General features: G+C 26.0%; 1 protein-coding gene across 1 annotated transcript; it reads right to left on the reverse strand.

The window, feature by feature from the left end:
• Positions 1–1,469: 1,469 nt before the first annotated feature.
• LOC135927733 (pre-mRNA 3' end processing protein WDR33-like) lies at positions 1,470–27,982 on the reverse strand. Its single transcript, XM_065463888.1, has 13 exons — positions 27,748–27,982; positions 12,349–12,417; positions 12,180–12,284; positions 12,007–12,102; positions 9,836–9,987; positions 9,590–9,687; positions 6,269–6,395; positions 4,202–4,359; positions 3,652–3,730; positions 3,439–3,549; positions 3,218–3,333; positions 2,617–2,688; positions 1,470–2,467 (listed from the first exon to the last, which is right to left on the reverse strand). Exons 1-13 carry the CDS (start codon positions 27,874–27,876, stop codon positions 1,623–1,625), a joined length of 2,157 nt encoding a protein of 718 aa, XP_065319960.1. The 5' UTR covers positions 27,877–27,982; the 3' UTR covers positions 1,470–1,622.

Consider the following 27,982-nt stretch of genomic DNA (forward strand, 5'->3'; position numbering starts at 1 on the left):
TTCTATTTAAAATAATTGGGTTCGAGCCGGGCCTAATATTTTTGAAAAAATTCGGGCCGGGTCGGGTCGGATTTTGGAATTTTTTTTAAATATATCTAAATTTATTAATTTTATATTGAATATTTTATGTAAAATAAAAATTTTTGATTATATTTATTGAAACTAAACGCCATATAACATGTCTTTTATTTTGAGTAATTATAAAAATTAATTTCTATATTTAAATAAATTCCGGCAAATTTTAAAAAAAATTTCGGGCCGGGCCGGGCTTGAAAAATTAGGCCCGATGAAGATCACTAATTCTTGAGTAAATAGTAGACCTTATATAGGTACCTTTATTAATTTAAGTCTTAAAAAACTTTTTTCAGGAAAAGCATCTTAAAAAAAATCAGAGACCTGCAGGCCCGGCCCTAAGCCAAAGTACCAGGGTCGGGTCGTATTTTAAATTTTTAAAAATACCCGGGCCGGGCCATATTTTTTAAAAAAATTTATACAACATGAATTATTATATTCGTCAATTAGATATGGTTATAATGATTATATATAGTTATGATTAATATAATGTTTGGTAAAAGTTAACATTAGCTAACACTCATAGTATCTATTACATAAAAAATTATAGTTTTCCTGCCATGGAATAAAATACGCAGGATTAAATACATTATTATATAATATATAATATATGTTACATTTTTTATTAAATCATTTTTATTTTTTTTATAAATACATAGTATATTCTCAAAATATTATTTAAACAAATTTTTTATAGTATCAATTTGTAATATACTAAATATCTGTTTAGAATAAAAAAAAATAAAATATGTTATTGTTGTAAAACGGCTCGTTTTAAACCGATTAAAAATGGCTAACTCAGTGTTTGATCCAGAAAAATTTTATGCAAGCCTGAAAATTTTGCTCATAGAAGGAGCAAAAGTCTAGACATATAGTATCGAAATTTCGAGGCTTAGTCAATATTTTTCTGGCGAAAATATTGAGTTAGCCGTTTTTAAAAATCGGCTCAAAACGAGCCGTTTAACAACATTAGCTAATATACTTGCTTATTAAATGATAATACTCGCCGAAAAATATGATAAAATTTTTTGTATATACCATGTCGAATATAATTTTAAAAAATTCCGAGCCGGGCCTAAAAAAATTTTTTTTTTTTTAATCTAGGCCGGGCCCCAAAAAATTTTTTCTTTAAATATTCTGGCCGGGCCTAAAATTTTTATGGTACCTCTGCAGGTCTCTGAAAAAAATACTATTTTTTTTTAATTGCCGCCCTAAAAATTGCAATTATTGCCGCCTCGCACAAATGTATGTAAAGGGCATGCATCGGGGTGGGTACTGCTAAAGCAATTAACAACTTATACTATGCATCATTTATTTTTGCAATATAAGCTATATACAAAACTTTAAATTCCTATCAACGTCAAATTTCAAAAAACGCAGTTATATTTATAAAATTTCATAATATTTTAAATAAGGGGAAAAAAGAAAGTTTTTGTCTATTGGTAATATTATATTTTAATATTCTTTTTATATAAATAATATATTTTTTTTATATAAAATTCGTTATTATTTTCTGCCCCAAATCTATAGTCGGCGATAAAAATGTCTTTTTACAAGCGTTTATAATTTCGTTGATACCTAAAATCCTTTTTAGTGTTAAGGGGGCCATTGTTAGGCATATCTAGACGAGGATACGTGAACCTATTAAATATTGCAAATTTATGCATGTTATTCATATTTCCGCCCCCTAACATCATGTTATTGTTAGTCCCTTGAGTAAAATCGTTGTTGTTATAATTACGTGTAAAATTAGTCTGGTTAGGATTAAAGTGATAGGGATCGTGCGAAAATTGCTGACTTATGGAGGAAGAACCCGAATTCATATTATTATTCATCATCATACCACCAGCCCTCATTTGCCGCTGCATCATAAACATTCGATTAGTAAAAACATTATTATTTGCATCGTTCTCGTCCGAGATTGGTTGTGTGTACACTTTAAGATCGCTAAAATTATTTGGAAATGATGGGGCGTTTCGCACATGAAAGTCATCTTGAACACGCTGATAAAGAATATTACCGACGGTTCCAGCGATATTCGGCGCATTAAAATTAGTCGGAAAATTATTTTTACCGTAATTTTGCTCGTTGTAATTATGGGAATTGCTATCAAAATTATGGGATTTATTGTAAGGCGCGTTATCTTGGGGGTATCGATTATCGGTATCGTGATATTTGCTCCCTCTTTCCGTTTCCAAAGTTCGAGAATCTTCTCGATCGAGAGCATTGAATTCGTGGCGATCAATAATATTCCTTATGGTGTCGCTTGGTTGTTGATGCGTAGAATTAGTCGGGGCTATGATGTCTAGACCCGGAATAAAGATGCAAGATTGAGTAGATGGAGTCTTATGATCATCCAAGGAAACTTGAGAGTTCACTACGGCTTGGTTAGCATCTGCCACATTTTTTTTAATGTAGAATAATTATGTTTAATTTCGGAGAAATAAAAAATAAATAATAATTGAGACATTGATTGTACTCGTAAAATATAAAATTAGTAAATATATTCATAAATTGAAGAATGTAAAATTGTAGTGCGAATACCTAAAAGAGGTGTTGCTGTATTTAGAATTTGAGTATTTTTGCTTGTTGAATATGATTCAATTTTGGTGTAATCTAATTTGAAAAAAATATAAACATTTTATTTCGTTGGTTAAAACAAAAATTTATTATAAATAAATTCATCACTTTAAAGCGTGATAGTTTAAAATGAGTTATAAAAAATGAGACTGCCAACCGTAAAAAAAATAATTTTGAAAAAAATCAATCTTATGGTTGCGGACTGCTGGATGGGATATACTTAAAACTCAAGGAAATATAATGATGGATAATATTAGGCAGACATAATAAATGTGACAAGGCTTCGAAATCGATATGATAGTCACATTTACAACTATTTAAATAAAGATGCAATCCATATTTTTGTTTTAAAAATCTAATTACATGTAAGATGGTAAATAGAATAAATTACGAAATATTGAATTTGAACTTAAGAAACATAATAATATATTTAAAAGTAATGTACAATTTAACATCATTATATTATAATTGTATTCTTTTGGACTCTAACGCAATATTGTAGATTCGAAAACATATATTTCTTGGTATCCAATATATATTTGATAAGGTAAATAAACAAAAGTACCGTTTTGTAGTTTCCTCGGCGATATATAATCTTCCACGCCAATGGAATTGGAAGATAATAACGTGTTATCCTTATCGTGCATCAAATCCCCAGGCCTATTCCGAGTCCAAAATTTTCTTGATATATTTATTCAAACATTAGTCAAATATGATTGAAAAAAAATTGATCATAGAAAATTTAAAATGGGCATGGCGATAAAAAAATTTCAAATCGTATAATACGTAGTGTGATCATTAGAACCGGAAACTAGTATATGGCCCAATGGATGCCAAGACAAAGTCCATATAATGCTATCGTGGGCTTGTTCGATCCCTCCAACGTCTTTATCATTTCTATATGAAATATTACAGGTTAAAAATATATTTTCTCTAGATAATAGATCATTTAATTATTTAAATTATAGTAGAAAATTTTTCTATAATTTATATTTATACCCAACTGTCCAATATAAAATGGTACCATCAGCCGAACCGCTAACAAATAAGTTCTCGTGTATCGGGTGCCACGATAAAGCTTTTATTTTTAAAAAAAATAGGCTAATATAAAATCGTTGACCAAAAATTAATCCAACCTGCTCAAAGTTTATATTACAAAAATTTTAAAGTAACCGTTAAAAAATCTAAGCAATTGTTAAAGAGAAGTCAATCTGGGGCTAATTTTTTAAAAGTTTAGGAAAGTTTCCAGTCCCAATGAGTTAAAAAATAAATAGTTTTTAAAACCCGGTTTATGGCAGGAATTTTTTATAATTCCATAAGATGTATGTTTAAGGGCAGATTATTTAATATGAGAAAGATTTTCCCTTTAAATGATAGATAAGGTTTTATGAACCAATATAATATTATTTAGAAATCGATTTTAAAATAATTAAGACAAAAAATAATGTAAAAGAAAGTTATTTTAAGACAATCCTGCGCCTGGCGTTATAAATGTGGGTAAATGACTATATGAAATTAAATAAAGATCAAAATCACATTTAGAAATTACAAGTAATGTCCTTTTTATGGCCTCGAAATGTCTGGACTTCCTCTTTAAAATTTCTGATATCGAAAAGTTTTAGCGAATGGTCTCTCGACCCAGTGACTAGCCAATTACTATTAAATGGATTCCAGCCTAACGACATCACCGTCCCTTTGTGAGAATGACTATAAAAGTTTAAAATAATAAATAGAAATTCAATAAAGTGTATTTTAGGTATGTCCAAAGCTATTTCTTTTACTTTTCGTTAACTTTAATAAATTTTTGAGACAATTCTTCTAAGTTGTTTGAAGGACAATATCAAAAATAGATAGCTAAAGAAAAGTTAAAAAAATACCTTTGGTAACAAAAGATTTTCACAATCAGTTTGTCTAATTTAGAAATAATAGAATATAGTATCATTAGAAAGATATTTGTTAGGGCTAAGAAAGAAAATTTAAAGCTAAGGACAAGGCCTAAATCGACTCATTTGTAACTCGAATCCGGATCGATTCATTAGTATATTTAACACGAAAAACAAAATTATATCGATTCGAAAAAATATTATTCGTCAAAGAGGTCTCTTTATTTTTCTATCAAATTATTAGTATAACATTCGTTTATTCGTAAGTTTTCAATATGCTCCTAGTGGAACTTTTACTTTATTCGCATAATTTAATCATTAATTATTTAAGCGGATAATTCATTTTCGATTCATATTATCTATTAAGGATGATAAAAAATAAGGCAATGCCATAAAGTAACAAAGTTTAAGATGCCTTATATATAATCTTGGTAACATTTAAAATAGGATGTTCGCGAAGTTGGAGGCTTCTTTATATTTTTCGTTTTTCAACATTTAACAATACAGTAGTATAACCCGCTAATAACCTTTTCGAATTTGATTTATGTGAGATCACATAATTTACGATATTTCACTTGAAATCCCTCAAAAAAGGTTATAAGCGGGGTTATACTGCATTGTTTTTTTTAAATATATGCTGATTTGCTATCTTGTTCTCTTATTCTTTTTGAAATAATTGTTGGTTTATCAATTATAAATTAACAACAATCATACCATTTTAATCAGCATAGGCATTAGGTCAGCAAAGTAAAAGCCTAGTTATACATTATAGTAACTGTTTTCCTATGATTGTACAATTCTTTTTGACAGGTAACAACATCATAATATTTCTACTTTAGTTGCTTTCAAGTTCCAAGTTGTAATATTTTTTAAGTATGATAAATTTATTGTTGAGAAGAAAATAATTGTATTCTCAAGTCTAATTATGTAAGTCATTTTTTATAAAATTTAGATAAAATATAATAAAATAGAATTATGCAAGATAATTATAAAATTAAATTAATTTTGAATAGTATGGTATATTTGCCTGCTACTATATTTTAAAAATGGAGAATTACTAGACAAAGTTGCTTAATTCCTTTGTTTTGAGATTAAATTCTTATCAATATTGTCAACTATTCAAAATGTTCTTTGAGGCGATTACATTTTGATAAGATAGTAAGAAATTCATCCAACTTATATATATCTTGAAAAAATGATATTATGAAAATCACCGATTAATTATATAAGCTTCCAACTCTATTTTGGTTGTAAATTGATTAGTCAAAATCTTATATTTAGGAAGTCTTCCATCTTCTTTCTTATTTAAAAAAAGCCACAAGATTAATTATGTTTTTATCGAATATAAAGGTTCATAAAATAATTTTTTTTTTGAATTCTGCTGTAGGTTTGATTGAAGTGGAGCGTGAACACAATTCTGCCAGAATTATTTTTGGGTGAAAAACTTTAAGCTTACATTTAATTCATCTAATCTAACAAACCTTGTTATTAAAAAATACTATATAGTAAAAACTAGAGGTCTTTTAAATTTAAAGCTTGAAAAAAAAATTAAACATATTTATAAAAATAACTGTTGGTTGGCTTTTATTGAATTAAGAATAATAAATAATTTTAAACGAATCGAATACAAAATGTTTACATAACAGAAGGTTATAATTGTATACATAAAATAAAAACAGTAAAAATTATGCATAAGAAATAATTTAATAAATTTAGTATATAAATTATCAAACATAGTTGCTAGAGACTGTCCACTCTTGGGATCCCATAACTTTACCGGTTGTTGATTGTCTTTGCTTCCAGAGGCTAATAGGGATTTACATGGATGCCAATCTATGCATTTAACATCAGACCCATGCCCTATATATATTATATTATTGACATGACAATAAGTATTTTATTTTTAAATAATAAAATTGTTTATATTTTAGAAATACATATTATTCAGAAAATTTTAGGGTAAAATACAAGAGAAATATCGAATTCTAGCAACAATTCTTCATTTTCCTGCTAGTAAAATAATCGATTTATGTGAAGTATTCTAAAATTTTCCAACTAAAAAATCTGTTTTTATAATTTTTGTTTAGGTAGTTTGATATGATTGAAAATAATATTAAATAAGATATCATTTATTTATTAGATAGAATCGCCACCTGAATGTTGGTTTGATCATACGTCTGGTATATTTATATGAGAAAATTGAATTTAATAACAAATAACAATATTATTTTCGTAATATTTTTTAATATCGAGTACAATTTTAATATTTTGTTATCAGAAAATAAGGTATAAATTTATAATTTTTTTATTATAAAAAAAAATTAAGATTGCTCAAAAAAGTAATAAAATATAAGTTACCAAAATATCGTTTTGGGCCTTGGAGTTATCCATCTTCGTTCATTTATTAGTAGGTGCTTGTTTGTAGCTAAAAAATATATCCCTTCGATCCTTAGATAAGTAGTTCACCGATGTAGCTTGAATATAGTATTTGTAAGCTACCCATTTACAGAAACCGTGGATAGAATTCTAAAGGAATTTTTTGTTTCTGGGTCAAGAAATCTGAGGGCACGGTAAGAAAACGTGCTAGAATTTGGTTTAGAAGCGTTGATTTTTGTAAATATTTATGTACTAGACAGCTTGTTGAAAGGCATATAAACTAAACTAATGTGAAATTAGAATATATGCCTCTTTCAATCCAGATTTATTCTGAAAGGGTAATAGTAGTTTCTCCAATTTAAAGTCATATTTCATATATTTAAAAATGTAGGAGCTTAAACATGAAGTGGGAAACAAATTTTACATCCCTAATTTTCAATTTTAAAATTATTAGTATGAGAATGTTTTGCATAAACTTTCAATTTCAGTAGGTTTATTCTTTCTGTTATGCAAAGATCAGGACTGATATGGATTTTTCGTGGTACATCGAAAAAGGCTTGGGGGCGTAAGGTGCATCCAGAATAGCACCCTGAGATAAATAAATTAATGACGTAAATATTAAATGCATAGGAAAGGAGCAAGTGAATCTCTAAGTTAAAATGTAACGAATAATAAATGAATAGGACGTAATTATTTAAGTATGAATTCTGTACTTGGGCCAATCTCCTAGAGAAAAAATTTGCATGCGAGCCCCGGTTGTTAAAATTGCAATAAAATAATTATAACTCAAAACAGTTAATTCTTCATAGATTTTTCTTTTCGAGTTTTATTTCTAATAGATTTTTGTGGCAGAGTATGGATCTAAAATTAATCAAATTCCCAAATTTTATAAATTGTCATTGGCTCTAGTGTTGCAGCTGTTGAAAATGGAAATTAAATAATATAAATAATATATTATAAAAAATGTCAATCAATTTTATTATTATGGATTTTGTGATTATTCATTATTTTGTTTTTTGGGAATTGAAAAATAAAACGAATATTCATTTTGGAAACAAGTAATTGTATTTTTTATAATGGTGTCGTGCTATTGTTTGTAGCTAATTTTGAATGATTCAATCGCTTCTATAAAATATTAAAATCATTTCAAAATATTTTTGGAAAAAAAATGAGATTTATTACCAATAAAAAAAAGAACCAAATTTAAATTTATTCAATTTCATTTGAGTTAGAGATGGACAAGAATTACGTCCTCATATAGCTGAAAGCTTGTCCACTACTTAATAAACATCTTTCAAGCAAAAGCAATTATATTAAAGATCAATCATTATTGGCATTATTTATGATTTGGCATTAATATTGGTTTCTTAAAATAGCACTCTTATTAAATGTAGCTAAAATAATGGGAAATTTGAACAATTTAAGTGCAGACTAGACTCTCAACAGCAAAACATAAATTTAATGGCAACTTTTTACTTTTTTTCTTTCTAGTAGTCAAATGAGTAGTTTTTTTAAAATTAATTAGAATAAACATTCTGGCCTTTTGAAGAATTTTTCTATGTCATGAGGAAAAATAAAAAATTGCATTTGTCCAATATTTAAAAATACAACATATATCCATGACTTTGTTGCCAATTTTACCGAATGCAGTATATCTTCCCATCCTGGAACAGCAAATAGATGAAAGTCCTTTGACGGTAGGGAGATTTACTGGCTAAATATTCATAGGGTCGCTACTGACAAATAAAAAAAATCTGTTTGATTAGGAGGTCTATTCAAGAGGTTTTTATAGTGAGAGTCCAATCATCCAATAAATCTTGATAGGAAGTAATTTTAGAAACCGTTGCTCTTTTGAATATTATTATCTTATTTATTTCTTCCTGTAAAGTTGCGATTAATCCATAATTGTTGGAGTTTATTTTGAAAGTGTTGTTTTGTAGGATGGGTAACATGTTGTCTAATTTATGATTTAGTTTTTTTCAATTATTTTGATTGCTGTTCTTTAGTAGTTTATAAGATTTAATCTTATACCTGTCATTCCTCGTCTGGAAAATTTTCTATGAGATCCTATCTATTTTTTGTTCCATTTTAATTCCTAAAATATTTTGGATGGTTTAGTCAATCGTGTTCATTAAGTTTGAATAATACGTTAATTGAATATAGGGATATTTTGATGAGGTAAGTTGTTGACGTAATATGTTATTAATGTTGTGGGTTTATACCAAAATATATTATTAATACATAGAGAAAAATGGGAAAAAATTCCATCGTAAATAACTTTTCATAATTTATATAATTATTATTTATCAGTATCTTTATCTAAAAAATTTGAAAATTGAAGCTCAAATCAAACCAACATTCGGATGAATAAATTAATGATAATAAAATGAATTTGATTATATTATAAGCTAAGGTATAAATAATATTTCAGAAATTTTTGAAAGGGTTGCTTTATATAAAACGGATACATAATCCTTTATTATTTTTATTTAATATATGCAAATCGCAAACTAATCCATAATACCATTTATTTCCACCCAGATAAAATATGATATTATAAACAAATTCAACATAAACTAAAAAACTTTTGATTTTTTTTATTATAACATTATATAATATATATAATACAAATATATTAAGATTCAATGCTTTAATATCTTGAAGGAAAAAATAGGCACCTCTCAAAATTTTTTCTTCGGCGCAGCGTTCAAAATCCCAAATCCTAACAGTTCCATCATCGGCACAAGATGCTAATTTGTGGTCTGTTGGACTAAAACTATGTTATATATATATATAGTTAAAAAAATAAAAATTACTAAACCCACTATATATCAAAATGTTTTTTAATAAAATCATTAGATTAACATAATTTAAATTTATGTAGCTTAGTTAAATTACTATATGCAAACAAAATTAAATTAAACGTCAATCCTCTGATGGCCTCTTTGTGAGCTTGGTACATTTTAACGTTGTTCATATTAGATTGCCAATATTTGATATAGCCACCATGGTCGGCGGTAACCATCCATTGATCACTGTGGCTCCATACCATAGCTCTAACTGATGTGTCATGGGCCTGTAAAAAAATAAACTTCAATTTTTTTATAAATTAAAAGGATAAAAATGTATTATGCCTTTTATCGATAGAAGGCTTTGGAACTGGAATCAGAACCCTTGGAATTGTAGCAAATATAGGAACCAGAACCCTTTTTCATCTGAGTTCTAAATTTACACCTAGAATTTTTTTTAAAAAATTCTATTTTAACATTTTATCTATATAATTATTTTCCACTTTATTTTGCAAGTAGCTGTCGACAAAAATATAAATCTTAGCCAAACAGTTGTAAACAAAATGTAGCAAAAACTTGTAGCAACCAACTCTGAGATGCCCTAAATTATTTTTTGTTGTAGTTATTTAAAAAAATGAAAATAGCTTATATGGTGGCATTTACCCACCATGAAAATTTCATTTAAAGGTAAAAATTTTCTTATGTTTCTATTTATAAATTGTATATATTCAATTTGTTTCCCCTGAAGCAAAATCAAAATGCTTTTGGCTATGTATGTCTATTTTTGGCATGAGCTTAGATAAATAGGGATGTAATAAAATTGCTAATTTTCTTGAAAAATTTCCCCATCTTTTTTTATATATTAAAATTTTATTATAAACTTGTGGTTCTTTATTGAATTGTATTTTTTTTGTTGCTATTCCACATATTCATTAATTTTTAATATATGGAAAAATATTTTTATAGTAGTATCTCAAAAATCTCATTTGAAATACATTTTTCCACACTATAAAGATGACAAAGATGTGTGTGAAAAAGAATATGATCAGATTTTCGAATCGTACATCATTTGAAAACTAGAAACAGATAATAAAAAAATTATAAGAAAATATGGCAATTAGAAATGCCAGATGAAGTATTTTTTGATTGAAAACATTTATATTGTAATGTAGATTAACTAACAATTTTCTATAAAATTTTTCAAGCCATATCATAGGCATGGTTGATAAATATTTGCATTTTCCCTTGACCATAATGTGAAGGAACTTTTTTTAAATAAAAGATGACATTGCATTGAATGTAAACAACTAAATTAATCTACTTCAATAATTTTGTAACACTAAACATTTTAAGTAAGATATAACCGGCTAATTAAATATAATAAGTGATCTGCATCGGGCCTAATTTTTCAAGCCCGGCCCGTAATTTTTTTTAAAAAAGTTTTGCCGGCCCGGCCGAAATTTTTTTAAAAAAATTCCGAATTTATTTAAAAAAATTCCGAATTTATTTAAAAAAATTCCGAATTTATTTAAATATAGAAATTAATTTTTATAATTTCTCAAAATAAAATCAAATATTTTTAGTTTACATAAAAAATTCAATATAAAATTGATAAATTTAGATATATTTAAAAAAATTTCGAAGGTCCGACCCGACCCAGCCCGAATTTTTTTATTTTACTAAGTAAATTTCTTGAAGACATTTTGAATAGATAAAATAATTTCTTCCAATATACACATATTAAGTTTTGGAAAATGGTCAATTTGACATAGGTTGTTGCAAATTCAATGTCTAGTTTATTTTGCTCTTTAGATGATAAACTATATATATTTCGTTAAATTGTTTTTTGGAAATAATGAGTTGTTCTAGTTCAGGCGCGTTATGCAGGAATTCACCGTGATCTAATTAATTTTGAAAACAATTTTTCAAACTTATCAAGGGTGAAAAATAAACCACTTCTAAGTTTTTTAAAGAATGCTATTCTTTTTGTTATTATTACTTAAAATGAAGTTTATTGTTTCAATTTTAATATATATTTGACCTTCAAAACACATCCAAATTTATGATCCAGTTAAAATTATTTCAATCTTCAAATTTTCCCATTCTCCCCGATTAGATTATAATATTCCAATATCAAATTTATAAAAAAATTAGATATAAGTATATATTTAACTAATCTTTCAGATTGGTTGTTTTATATTAATTCCTTTTTATGAGTTTAACGTTTTTTGTCTTTTTTCTATACTTATCACTCATCGTTATTTTCTTTTTTTAGTATAATCAGTTATCACAAAAATAAATAGAACTTGTAATATGGTTTCGAAATTAAAAGTTAATCCATTCCATAGTGTGAATTCCCCGCTAGAAGCACCGGTTATCAATCTCCTGCCATCGGGTGTCCACTATTAATAAGTATATATTAATGTTTATTAAATGGTACAAATAAAAAAATTTAAGATATATTTGTTATTATATATACCACGACGCTGAATATCGGGCATTTAATCTTATTAGTGGCGGTACGGATAAATTTCGTCATCACAGAATTAATGGGATTATTTGAATAGCCTTCAGGGGGGAGCATCTATTCATAAGCAAATAAAATAAAGTAATAGTAATTATTTTTAAAAACATTAATGAATTATTACCTCTACATTGTAAGATGGATCTGGTTCGGGAAAATTTATGTCTCTTGAGTCTCGTCTCCATTTGCGTTCCTAAAAATAAAATTACAATTTGGCATTAAAAAAAATTAATAAAGACTTTTAAATCATTTTCTAAACATGTTGGCTTAAAAAAATAATAAATAAATAAGATATATTTTGATAAAACATTTATTGTTGAATGATAAAATTTTTCAATCAATTTTATATTATTGCAGTGCTATAAAAAATCCTAAGTTTGAATAGTAACGCGTTTACTCATTAGAATATCATTTTTAGAGATTGGGTTGAATCATAGTTATACATAAGAACAATATAAAATGATTGATAAAATATTGTGGTAGGGTGGGTATATTTAAATCATTGATTTTTTAAAAGAGTTAAAAATTGGATTTTTTTTTAAAAAAGTTGGATCATATATATGAATCAGCTTTCGTAAATAAAATTTTTAAACCGTGCCACAATATCCATTTAGTGGCTACAGTTGAGGCGGAGAAAGATTTCGAAAATATAAGATTTAAAATTATATCCCAAAGTTCATTTCAAAGGTGTCAGTCTAAACAAAATATATCCATAAATATGACTAATAATATTAAAAATTACGGAGTATTTGATGTCTAAATTCCACAAGATAAAATTCATATGAATACATTATATTCTTAACTAAAATATTAAGCGAAAAACTCGATCTTGATAATTTATGAAATAACATTAAAACTTATAAGTCTTAACTCTCAGGAATGTAAATTTATTACAGAATATAGCCAAATATTAATATAATCGTTATTTTTTCAAAATGAATAAATTTTAGGTCAGCCTTGGGCAAAAACCTTGAAGATCCTATTTTGCAGATTTCGAGTTTTGCCAAACTCTTGGAATCTTTTATATGCGGTATTAATAAAAGGTTTATAACATTATAAAAATAAAATAAATATTTTTGAATAACTTTAGATTTTCACCAGTTTATAATCATAAATATAATTGTTATTTAGAGATAAAAAGGTTAAAAAAATACCGAATTTTTCCTTATTATATAATATTTTATTGCAAAAATTATGATTTATAAATTTAATTTATTATATCATAAATTTAAAATAATTTTTATATTCCTCGTGAGTCTTTAATTGAATGATTTGGATCTACACATTGCTTGAATCTGCTTATTAAAGCTTTATCCAAATACGTTTTATTGAAAAGATCATCTAAAAAATCAAATTAAATATATAATATTTAATGGCATTTTATTGACAACTTTTAAATAAAGGTAAATATTGAAGGGATATAAATCTTCCTTAAAAATTCAAGTCCGACAAGATGGAGAGGTTTTGTTATAATGTTGCGAAAAATAAGGAAATTTTGCAAGAAATTGCAATTTCAAGTTTATTTATAGACAAACAAAGGAATATTATATTGGACAAAGAAGGATACGGGATAAATTAGAAATTGTCCTGACTTTTTTGGAATTTATTTATAACAAATTATAATTGTAGAATCGGCAGCGTTATTATCTAACATACCAAAATTATTTTGGGATATAAAACTCAATTCATCAACTTTTATTATTAATGGAAATGATTTGAAAAGTGTTAAGATGCATATTAATAAACGAAAGAAATTTTGTTGCCGAGAATATCATTATGCAACAAATCTCTTTCTAAATATTATGGTGTGAAATCAGTGGCTTTAAATTTAATAAATATTATTTCAGGCCAAATTAATTGCGATATTGGAAAAATTGTGAGTAATTTAGCAAAATATCGTTCAAAACAAGGTTTCTATAAAGGAGCTGACATATAGGAGAGCTCAATCCATACCAAACCACTCTGATGGAGAAGGTTATGTACAAATCAACCCCTCTGTCAAGTGGCAGTACAATGTCTTTCAATACCACCCTCAAGTGCCTCGTCAAAGAATCTGGTCAGCATTTTGAAAAATTCATTCAAAAACGAGAGAATGAAAGAGTCGAAAAATTAATATCAATCAGGCATGACACACATTAAAAGGATCACAGAAATACATAATGTTCGGTATATCATCAAAAAAGTTCAGATTCAGATTTATCAATATAAAGTAATAATGATGATATTCCAATTACATTCCATGTAATAATAATAATTAATTAATAAACATTCTGCCATATTGTTATTTTTTGCGCATTCTGTTTATAAAAGTGTGCGATAATCTCTTCAGAATCTCTTTTTAGTGAAACTGGTGATATTGACAGTTACCATCGCCGCAGGCTGACCTCTGATAAATTTGAAATTTTAATATTTCTAAAAAGAAATCTTCGATATATTAATGTTAAATATTATTTTAATTATTTATCAAATTTCATAATATATTTGTTTATTACTTATTATGTATATAGATTAATGTTATATAAAAGTGATTATACAATAAAAATATTTTATATACTTTTAGAATTGCAATTAAATTGAATAAATATATTCAATTGACATAAGTTAATGGTAGAGTTAAATTATAGATGTTATACTAATAAAAAGTATGTATCTTTACAGAATACAAAATTAGATATGATATCGGATAGGTAATCGGCCGATATCAATTTAATATCGGATCGGATCGGCCTCCGAAAAGTGGCATCGTTACACCCCTATTGTTTAGTACTGCTAGCAGGCTTTAGGCGAGAAGCGTTGCTGCTAAATTCAAATTTAGAAAATTTACTACTGTTAAAGGCAATAAATTTTTTTGATGCATCATTTTCTTTGATAGATGAAAAAATTTATGATTTTGTTGCGTGTACCTTATATTATAAAAATTAAATTAAAGGAGCGGCGGCGCTGCTTTTTTTTAAATTTGGAGCAGAAGCGCGCTCCTTTTAAAAAACTAGTTTCTTATGAAATGATAGAACAGGGGGCGGGAGCTAACTTTTTATAAAAATGAGTGTTAACAACTCAATCTATTTAAATGATTTCGAGGTAAAAAGTGTAAAGGAACAAATATTAATTATTTTAGAAATAAATATTTTGCGTTTTAAAGAATTATAATGAGAGTAGAGAACATGCTAACACAGATAGTATCCAAGCATATATAAGTCACTAATACTATATAAAATTTGTCAGGGAAAACGAAAAAAAACAAAGTAATTTACCAAAAAGTTATAGCAATCAGTCTCAAAAGATAATAAAAGTTACTAATTTTAATTATAAAATCTTTGAGTGTATTGCAAAAAATTACCAATCAGATTGCGTCGAAAAATGGCTAACAAACCTGGTATTAATAAGTAAATAACATAACAAATCAAAAAAGTTATTAAAACAATGTTTTCGCCTTTCATATTAAATCTCTCGAATCTTGAGTGGTGAAAATACTAAAATAAAATTTTTATTAATGTTCTACATAATTAATCCTAATCTCCAATCAACTCTCATAGAGGCGTAGCTTCCGTTTCAGTAGAATAAATGTCTTCCTATTAAGTCCTAATCGAATCTAAATTTGGAAATAGGCTTTGACTAGGAAGGAAATATAGTTTATCATTTCAAATATTATGATAAAATCTTTATATTTTATTTGTTCTAAGTTTAATTTTGATTTCCTTGTTTTTGTAGATGGGTAGAATGAGTTAGTGGTAATATCGTCATTAATGGTGGAAGGGGGGGGGGTGTAGAAATGCCTGAATTAATTAAATGTTTTATGTGTCAGCTATTTTAGTTTTATTTTTGAATTATAGAACATGCATATGCAAATCATAAATAATGAGGAACTAAATAATTTAAATTTATCACGATAACATATATAGTGAAACGAGTGTTAATAATCAACTTACAATAAAAGGGGGTAAACCTAATAAGATTTTAGATTAATTTATGTAATACATATTGAAATCAAATTAGGACAAGCAATTAATTAACAAGATTAATCGTTTTTAAATAATAAAAAGAAATTATGTTGTAAATATATAATTTGTGATGAAAAATGAAAATATTTTTCGATCTTCTTTGAGAACTCAAGTAAGATTTTTGATTAAATTTTATCTAAAATTCTAAATCCTTTTTTGTAAAAAGTCTTTTTAAAAATTTTAGAATTTCTTAAATATAAACTATTTTGTAATTTTATATCCATTTATTTCGATAAAAATATGATAATACATAAAAAATATAATTATAATTTATCAATATATTCCATTGTTCCAAGAATTTGATGATAGTCCGGATTACCTAATTAATCAGTTGCCCGCGATAACTTAACTTCAAATAGCTTAGAATGTGATTGTAAAAGTTAGTAAAATTATAAGGAATAAATCCGTGTAAGAGCTGAATAATATTCCCAATAATTCCATCTCTTGAATTAGTGCGGGGATTGATTGTTCGATATTTATTTTTCAAGACTCCAAATTTTTAATGGGATTTAGCTGAGGTGAATATGGTGGTAAGTATTCAATCCTATCTATAAGCATCGATAAGATGGCTTCTGTGATAGATGCGTTATCCATTACAATAATTGCATCTGGTAAAGCTCTGTCATAAAATCAGGGAATAATAACCCATTATAAGCTCCTTCGAATATTTTATAATGGATTACCCCTCCAATTCCAATTGTACAAAGTATGCTTACATTTTTACCCTTAGATGATGGGATTTTTATGGGGGTAAACATAATAAGATTTTATTTTAATTTAATACATAATGAAATTAAACATGGACAGGGTCATTCCATGTCAAATGAGCAAAAAATCAAGATTTTCGGCCGATCCCTTTCAATTTCGATAAAAAGTTGTAGACTGGTTATATATCTTCCCATTAGATTATAAACAAAATTTTAGCGCATTAGCAACTATATTAGCGGAGATAATCGGAGTTAAAGGTCCAAAAAACGTCTTTTTTTGCTTTTTACTGATGTTAAATAATTAGTTTTTAATTTAAAACTAAATATGATCAAATATTAATCTAAAATCAATAACTAAGTTAATAATTGATAATTATGGCGAAACATCAAAATTAATTTTTGATAAAATATGGGTAATCTTATGGTCAGTTGAAAATTTGAAATTAATATTTCGAAATGAATATGTTCTCCGATTTTTAATAATTTCTTCAACAATTAGCATGGCTGGATATTTATTTAAAGAAATATTGCGATTTTTATACTAAATAGATGGCGCTATATATAGTAGTTATAATATGTTAAAATTCATTTTTTTTATTGATTTAAAATATTTTAATGTATAATTATCATAAAATTCGATTATATAACTTTGTAAACCTTATTCCCCTGAGATATTCAGGATAAAAAATTTTAATAATTTTTTTAATACTTCAATGTAAATTAAAAAATCCGACTAGCACATGAACAAAAAAGCAGGATAAAAGGAGTGCAGGAAAATTATTAAGCATTAATTACCAGGCCTACCCTCAACCCTCCACCCCCCCCCCAGACTAAGTCATACCCATCAAGACCAAGAATGTTATGAAATTGTCATTATCTTAAATTATTAAAATAACCAGAGATAAAGAAAATTTCGAAGATTTTGAAAAATTTTTTAAGCAATAAAAATAACAAAATTATTATCTGATGAAATAAGCCGACTCATGCCTGGAACAAAAGTGTATCTGTTAAAGGCGAGAAAGAATCAGTCCAAAGACTTATATTAAATAATCTTAAAGAAATATTCAAGATGTTTAAGGAAGAATACCCAAATATATCAATTGGATTCTCTTAATTTGCCGAACTTAGACCAAAAAACTGTATTTTAGTTGGAGCTAGTGGCACACACACTGTTTGTGTCTGCGCCATTCATCAGAATGTGAAATTAATGACAAATGTAAATGCTGAAATTACAGCAAAAGATTACTGTATAAATTTTATAACTATCTTTTGGCGCAAATTATTTGTAATCCATCTCAGCCAAAATGTTATTTAACAAATTGTGATCAATGCCCTGGTATAGAATCTCTTAAGGGCCAATTATACCAATTGTTTCAGAGAAATCGTATAGAATATGTCACGTTTAAACAATGGATCACGGTGGATAGAGCAAATCTTGAAACTATTATAAAGTCCATTGATGATTTCATCGAATATCTATTAGAAAAAGTTCAAATTTTACTGCGTCACTCGTTTATAGCTAAACACAAAGTTTATTGAAGAATTCCAAAGAAAATTTAAAAGATGGGGAATTTTTAACAATTCTAGATTATTCTGTAAATTATTCCTCATTTAACAAGATGAAGTTCAGGGATTTCATTGAAACAACGTGCAGGCCACTATACATTCATTTGTAGAATATTATAAATCTGGAGAAGAATTAAAAAATATAAATTTTGTTATTTTATCCGAATCATTAAGCCATAATACTAGTGCAGTCCACCTTTATCAAAAAGAATTTATAATTTCTTAACAGCCAAATTTAATTCTAAACCAGAAAAAATAATCTATTTTTCAGATGAAGCTGCGTCTCAATACAAGAATCGCAAAAATTTTCTGAACATATGCCTTCATATATACGATTTTAATATTCCTGCCGAATGGCATTTCTTTGCCACTGCTCACGGCAAAAATGCATGTGACGGTATCGGAAGAACTGTCAAAAGATTAGTTGCCAGAGCTAGTCTTCAAAGGCCAAATAAAAATCAAATCCTAACCCCATTAGAATTATATAATTATGCTAAAGAAAATATTAATGGAATTAATTTGAATAATCCAATCAAGAATATATCGAAGAGGAATTAGCCCTTCGTAAAAGACTTGATTCTGCACTGCCCATACATGGTACCCAAAAAATTCACGGAGTTATTCCCATTAATCAAAATAGACTAAAAACCAAAATATATTCTAATTCCAAAAAATATAATAAAAAACAAGTTTCGTTTTTAAATGAGAAAATTATATTTTAAAATATTAATGGATATATAACAATGTGTGTATGAAGATAAATGGTGGTTAGGATATATAATCGATAAAAATGATACAAATGAAGAAGTAAAAATCCGATTTTTACACGCTTGTGGACTTTCAGCCTCATTTAAATCTCATCTGAAAGATGATATTTTAGTGTTGCCTAAATCTCATATTCTCTCGCTGGTCAATCCTTCTACTCCCACTAGTCGAACATATATATTAACTCCTGAAGAAATCTCACAAGCTAGCCAGGCTTTGTATTCCTTTAGATGAAGTAAGATTTAATTAATTTATAAACTATCTTAATTAGGAAAAATTTGTTAAGATTTTAAAAATTTATGATCTGAATTACAAATAAATATATATATTCACCCATTTTAAAATATCGGTTATCGCCAATATTATAAAATTTTCGGATCCGATATAAAATGGCGTCTTTAACAAAATATGTTATAAATAAAATCGAAATCCATTTTTATGTACATTTTAATAATAATAATTAATTAATTAATATTCTGTCTTATTGTTATTTTTTGCGCATTCTGTTTATAAAAGTGTGCGATAATCTCTTCAGAATTTCTTTTTAGTGAAACTGGTGATATTGACAGTTACCATCGCCGCAGGCTGACCTCTGATAAATTTGAAATTTTGGTATTTCTAAATAGAAATCTTCGATATATTTATGTTAAATATGATTTTAAATATTTTTTCAAATTTCATAATTTTATTACTTATTATTATTATGTATCATAGATTGATGTTATTACTTATTATATAAAAGTGATTTAACAATAAAAATATTTTATATATTGTTAGAATTGCAATTGAATTGAATATAAACTATAATTGATCATTATAATATATTTAAATGACATAAGTTATGGTATAGTTAACTTATAGATGTTATACTAATAAAAAGTTTATTAAAAATTAAAACTATTGGTATCTTTACAAAATACAAAATTAGATATGATATCAGATCGGTAATCGGCCGATATCAATTTAATATCTGGAATATCGGATCGGATCGGCCTCCAAAAAATGGTATCGGTACACCCCTAATATTATCATTTAAAATATTTGCAATGTTTACGGGTGAATGTAGTGTTGTTAAAAACCTCCATTTAACAGATTTTTAAAAATGGCCAAATCCAAATTTTAACCAAAATATTATTACCTATGCCTCGATTTAGCCAAAAAAAAGTCCAAACTTTTCTGATATATATGAAGAAAATCAATAAGCAAAGGTAATATACTCTTGGCCAAAATTTTGAGTTAATCGTTTTTAAAATTGGCTAAATTGAATCGTTTATCAACACTAACTGAATGTGACTCGTTAGATATTTTAAAATCATTTTCTTTTTGCAGATAATATAACAAAAAATAGAGCAAAATTTTAAAGTATTTTTTTAAACATTACAACAACAAAAAATTGTATTAGTTTCTTTCATTAATTTATTATAATGAAATTATTTTTAAAATAAAAAAAAATTATGATTATATATTCAATTATAAAATAACAACAGTAAAAAATATCGGATCGGTTTTTTAAAAAGATTGGCCCGATCCGACATTTTTAAAAACGCTTAATATTGATGCCGATCCGATATTAAGTATCGGTACAGCCCTATTTATTACCTTTACATTAAACTGTTTAATTATAAAAAATTGATAGCGTTTTTTAACTATATCTAAATTTTTATAGTAAAAAATTTAGTTTATATTATTAACGATTCCCGTTAAATCCAGCCAAATTTCAATGGACTAAACTAGGTTGGAAAATAAGCCCTGAATTTAACCTATTTTCAGCTTCGATCTGAGATTTTTTAAAAAAAAATTATGTTTGTCCAACCAATCTCATTTAAAAAAATATCAATAAAAAATTCAAGATTTTTATGATATCAGTTTATTTATTTATTTAAATTTAATTATCAATCAAAATATTTAACTTTTAAAAAAATATATAATTTAGCGTAACAAAGATTGAATATTTTTCTTTTCCCTTGATATTTTGATATTCACAATGTAAGAATTATTTTATTTTTCCCCAATGAAATCTCTATGCAGTGATCCATTCTTTAAAAACGGTTATAAGGCTAAAAATCTACAAAAGGTAAGTGATTAAATGGGATTGGAACTTTTTTAATTTTAGCTTCTAGATTTTTACTAACATAAAACTATTTTTTATAGGATATCGTGATTGTTTTTAATATATAAAACTAGGTGACATCAAGCATGATGAAAAAATCCAAAGGTCTATTAACAAAAGGTAAATCATTATGTCATTCATGGCACTTATATTTGGCAAAGGTGGAATCCATTAAGAATATATTTGAAAATATAGAGCCCGAACCCCCATCCAGTTCAACTTTGGATATCATAAATGTATCGCTGGAAGAATTGGGTCAATCCCCAATAAAAGAGAAAAGAATTATCAGCAAACAAAACTTAAAAAAATAACGAAAGCATTTGGTCAAAAGACATTAAGCAACCTTCCTGGGTCAAAATTTAAAACATAATTATCTAATTATTATGTAGGAAAAAATCTCTTACTATGTTTCCCCCATCTTGGACCTCCTGAATGTGAGAAAATTTAAAAAACTAATTAATGCAAAATTAATGAAAGATTCATAAATTATATATAAACCCATGGCAGGTTTGTCTATAAATTCCAACAGTTAATTTTACTCGTCAATCGAAATCAGGTAACCGATCATCTTTACTCGTAGACAAAGTATTCAGACATCTGGGTTCACCTATCAGCGGATACATTATTTTAGATTAAAAAATTTAATCTTATGAAGGAAATTATAAATTTTTACCTGCTCATCAGGCCTTATCTGATCAATTAATATTTCTAAAATTCTACGTTTCATTCATCTTCGATATTTAAGTGTTCAGACATATTATAAGATCTCAAAAATGACCTGAATAATATGCTTGCATCAATCCTTCTTAAATTCACATTATAGCTTTGGGTACAAGCCTCACTCCCATCAAAATTTGGAGGTTTAGGCCTCCGTTCAAAGATATAACTCGGTATAGTTTTCCTTTCATCAGTTGTAAATTTTATGAAACACTTGGAGACCACATTATTGATTCACAACAAGTCAATGTGTTTAGCCTTTGGATTTGTACATATCCTAACTCATATTGATAAAAGGATTGGGATTTACCTTCGAAATTCCGTTGAATACCTACATTTGAATTCTTTGCAAAGTGATTATCCTTCTCTCTTCCTTAACCTTATAAATCCATTAGGATATAGCCATATGAACATATTAGCAACCGATCCAAACAATACTAGTGAGAATTCATATTCCTAAGGTATGAATAGCTCTAACTTCCTACCCAAGTATGAGCTTAAAATTGATATTGGCTTTTGAAATTATAACATTGACAGTATAGGCCACCCACCACCAACTAAATTGTCATTTTCAAAAGGTCGACTACCCAGGTCCTATGCCATCAATACCATCATCGATAAAACAGTGAACGCCACAAGTATCCCTTCCTCACTAGAACCCTCCTGCCCCGAACCCAATCCAAACTCGAAGGAATGATCACAATGCTTGGGACTAAACTGGCGGTCTTTTTGCAAGATCCTTTTCTACCAGCTCTATCATGAGATGTTCATTTGGACTAAACAAAGTAGAGGAGACTACAATAAAACGATTGGTATTTTGCATTCTTACCATAAAATTTTGAAACAAAAACCTAACAAATTAAAAATTTATATGAAGCCAAATCCCTCATCTACAAAAAAAATAAAAAATGTAGCTCTCTACCTATAATACTTTAGGAGCTATGATTAATTATGTGAGGTATGTGATCTTAGCCATTTTACCTCATAACCAGAGTAAAATGGCTAGGCATCCGAGCAAAGTGGTTAAAATAAAATTGAATATAACTTTTGTTTTATTGAACAAAGTATTGTAACTTTGGCATCTATTCATCATTTTTAAGTATAAACTTATCAATATAATATGGGAATGTAAATATTTTTATCAAAAATAGCAAATTTAGAGTGTGACTATTTTAAGCACATGGGACATTTCAATTATTATCTCTCTTTGCGATTACTTTTAAAATTTTATTCCAAATAATACAAAATATTTATTAATGTTCTTTTTCGCTCAGAAAAATCTTTTTATAAGGTGTAGATGTTAATATTTAAAAATTATCTTTTTTTAACCAGACGGAAAATTTTAACCGTTTTATCCATAACAACTTTACTCCAAGGTGTTATATTACACAAATTGTTATTGTGTGACTTCTAGTTATGCTATAAACTTCCAATAAATATTATTTTATAAGTGACTTTAAAAAAATATATAAATTTAAATCGTGAGCTTTAATATACTTTCCAAAAGTAGAATAAACTAGAGGTTTATATAATTTCTGGGTAAAACGGTTTTTTGGCAAATATGTCAAACTATGAAGTTTTTCAAAAGATGAACAAAGGTAAGGAATTAGATATAAAAATACATCTCCACATTAAATTTAGGTCTATATGCTCAAGGGAAAAAGTTATTCGTGTTAACATTATTACCCCGTAAATCGCTTTCTGGTCTCCCCTACTTACAAACAGAAGAAAATAAATTGCTTCTTATATAAATCCAAAAATTATAATTTTTATATCTTATATTTATCTCAATATTTTTTCAAAATAAATTATTATAATTATGATAGATAAATCTCTAGTTAAATTATATATTCCATTTAATAGATATTTTTTATAAGATCCTGTACTAGTACCATCCAGGTAAATAAATAAAAATTTGGATCTGATACCTGTGATAAAATTTAATGTAGTATATCTCTGATAATAATATAAAGTTTTTAATAAATGCAGATTGTCATTTTTTATTTATTCATCATTTTATAATTAATTCATGAAATTCATAAAATTAAACTAAGATAAATAAGAAATAAAAATTAAAGTATTTTCTTTTTTATCAGTCTATAAATTTTTATATTTTTTTAAATAAATTGTTGGCTAAATCTTTTTTAAATATAATGAAGATTAATTAACAGTGAATCAACTATTGGTATCAGTTGAAATTTAAAGTATCTGATGATACATACCAATACTGCCCAATACCATGATATTAGTCTGATATTGATGTCAAGTATTAGTATGTCTCTGAATAAATGATCAACAATATTCATATCAAAAATAATCAATAAATGAAAATTATCAATCAATAAAAAACATATTAAATATATAAAAGAGGGCATATTACTATAAAAAGCATTTTATACTAATAAATGACCTATTATGTTTCTATTTCAATAAACATTTCCCAACATTAAAAATATTTTGTCAATCAATAATAGAATTATTTTGATTCAACATAACAAAAATTCACTATATGAAGTTCACAATAACAGTTTTACTGCTTACTTTCTAGAAAACCATAAGAAGTTTAAGAAAATATTAGACATGAATATTGGTTTTGGTATAAAAAAAATCTTTATATTGACAATATTTTTTTTATAAAAATGAAGTGTTCAGTAAAAATGTTATAGATTATTAATAAAACGAATGTATTACATTGCTAAAATGATAGGTTAATTATCCTATGTTTTTTTAAGATTAAAAATGTTATACAGGGAAACTAGAAAGATTGTAGATCATATATTAATATTAAAATATTATAAAAATTAGAACCCATGAGACCTGTTTTTTGTGAACCCTACCTGTCCCAAAAAAAAATCTTGAAAACTCTGTGATTAGTCCAAGATTTTTTGAATTTTTTTCTTGCTGTCCAATCCCACATTTCTTAAAGATGTGCAAGCTCATCCCACCTGAAAATTAAAAATAATAATTAGATCCAAGTGGGCCAAACTCTTTTTTTAGGCAGGTTTATAATACTAATTGCTTTATCAACATATTTTCTATATTTTTATTTTGTTATTAATATTCTATATTCTACTCAAATATAATTAACTTTTTAATGGAATTGAGAGAAAAACGTATATTTTGTCATAAATATAATAGTAAGTAAAATTTGGGAAAATTATTATATTTATACTTATGAAAAAAATAATATTTAATAAAAAAGGGTAAGGTTTAAAAAAACACAAACAAAGTAATTTTGTAAACTTTCTAAAATATTTTAAGTTTTGTTGATATACTTAACGTTAACACTATGTTTTATAAATATCTTTATTTCAATTCAATTAATATATCACCAGCTGCATTGCAAAATTTGTATGTGAAATTTTTTCAAAATTAACTTTTTCTCATCACAATAAAAAAAATTTGGGCAGGTATAGTTGGGAAATATTTATTTACAATTAAAATTTATTAATAATATCAATAAATCATCATTTGATTGTATATTATTTTACAATTTTGTATATATTGGACTATTTCTTATAACATACTGAAAAATAAATGAATTTTAAAGTGTTTTTTAGCAATATTTTTTTAATAAAGTCAATATTGTTCCCCCCCCCCCCTTACCCATTTTGAGGCCCACTAATCAATATCATATATATAAAGCTTGTACCATATCCCCAATTGACATGAAATTTGCAATAAGTTAATTTTCCACTTTGAAAATTTGACTCTTCATGCCATTTAGCATTTTAACCTTTATTATGAATTCTAAAACTTTATTAATATTTATTTGCAATAAGTAAGTCAAACATAGAAAATAACTAATAATAAGATTAATTATAATTTGATTTATATGTAAGATATGAGACGACATAATTTTTTAAAGTAAAATAAATTTTATAAATTAAAAATAGTTAAGCAAATTTTCAAAAAAATATATAATAAAAATAACAAATAAAAATATTCAGAAAATTTCCAAAAAATATTATAGTTTATTATCTATTAAAATAAAGCCATAACTTTTTTATATTTTATAAATTATTTTTCAAAAATTTAATAATCTATAATAATTTAAAATATTCATTTTCAAACAAAAATAAACTTCATTTTTAATATGATTTTGCAAATATTTCTCTTTTATTTAATCATTTATTTTGAGTTATTGAAAAAAATGGCTAAAATCTTACCTATCAAGATTTTACCACTATTTTAAAAAAGTATAATTATAAGTTTTAAACATAATATATTAATATTTCAAGTAATTCTGTTTTAAATAATGTTCCTCTTTGCTTAAAAATTACATATTTTTCCTCCTTATTTTTTTAAATTTTTTATGATATTGCTAAATCCTCAGAATAAATTATAGCTAACCTAAAATATTTTATCATCACAAATATAACTAATAAAAATTTAATCTTATATGGGGTCCATATTAAAATGATATTTTTAATATAAGTTATCTTCTTTATTAACATATATATTTAATTAAAAATGAATTATAATATATTTAGTGTAATCATTAAAAGCATAAAAGTTTAGGAGAAAATCAAGCATTAAAATATCTATATATATTATATATTTATCAGAGACCTATTGTTCCAGCCCCAAAGAAGCTAAAAATGGAATTATTTAAAAAATCCAAGCCAGATCACACTTAAATTTTTATTAAATAAAAAATGCATACCAAGCTCTTTTAAAATATTTTTTTTAATTTTATCAATTAATCAATTAGAACAAGTTTGAAAATCATTGAATGGAGCATTTATTTTGTAAGTTCATATTTTCAATTATTCCTTTATGATAATTTGCAAATAGCTATAATTAATCAAAATATTAAAATTCCAGGTTGTGCCATAAATTATCAAAAGTAAGAATTCAGGCCAGGCTATCAAAAATTCCAAAATAATCTTGGGCTGGGCTTGAAAATAATATTATTTAATCTGGACTGGGCCTAAAATTTTACCTCTACAGAGTTTAAATATTATTACATATATTCATGTAATATTAATATAAAATTATAAAACTATAATTATATAAAGAAAGGTAAATTATCTAATATTATCCAAATTTAAATAACATGTTAATCCCCTTACCCCAACAGAAATTTGCCAATTCTTATAAATATCTTTTAAGCTACTAAAAAATTTCCATTAAACCCTCCTCCCTCCATGTATACAATATTTAAAACATAAATAAGTTAAAAATATTTAAAATAACTAATTTAACTCAAAATTTTCAGAAAAAAAAGCATTTTTACATAAAAACAAGTGAAAACCCAAAATTATTTTTATAAAAATATAACAGCCAAAAATAGTGGATTTAATGATCTCTAATAAAATTTATAGCATAAAAACAAACTTAATAGCCCCACCACATAAGAAAATCTTGTATATGCCTATGAAATTTATTAAATAAAATATATATTGTTTTTAATCATCATAATTATATTATTACTTTTAATACTAAATGCTAACTAACATTAAGTTGATTTCATTAAAAATGTAACAATTATAAAAAATATATTTTATTTAGATAATATTATTAAGACCTTAGAATAATTATCTATTATGAACATATCATAATTGCTTATAATGTAAAAGAATATATTATATGATATACAGCATTTAAATTAATATTGAAATTTACATTATTTAGAAATTAAAAATATTTAATCTTACTTCTAAATATTTTATGATGGAAGAATTATAATCAACAGTTTTCCTATTTACTGATTTACGCATCCTCTTCCCATCAAAATTTAAAGCTTGATTAGGCGTATAATGTTGAGCAGATAATTGTGGAGGCATATAATTTGAGGATTTATGATGTTGATTAGTTAATTGAAAAGATATTTTATTAAAAAATGGTTTATAAGTTGGTTTTATCTTTTCTTCTATTATATTTATTTCTTGA

Source organism: Gordionus sp. m RMFG-2023, chromosome 4, assembly GCF_954871325.1.
Source record: "Gordionus sp. m RMFG-2023 chromosome 4, tfGorSpeb1-WG-v2, whole genome shotgun sequence".
Lineage (NCBI taxonomy): Eukaryota > Metazoa > Nematomorpha > Gordioida > Chordodea > Parachordodidae > Gordionus > Gordionus sp. m RMFG-2023.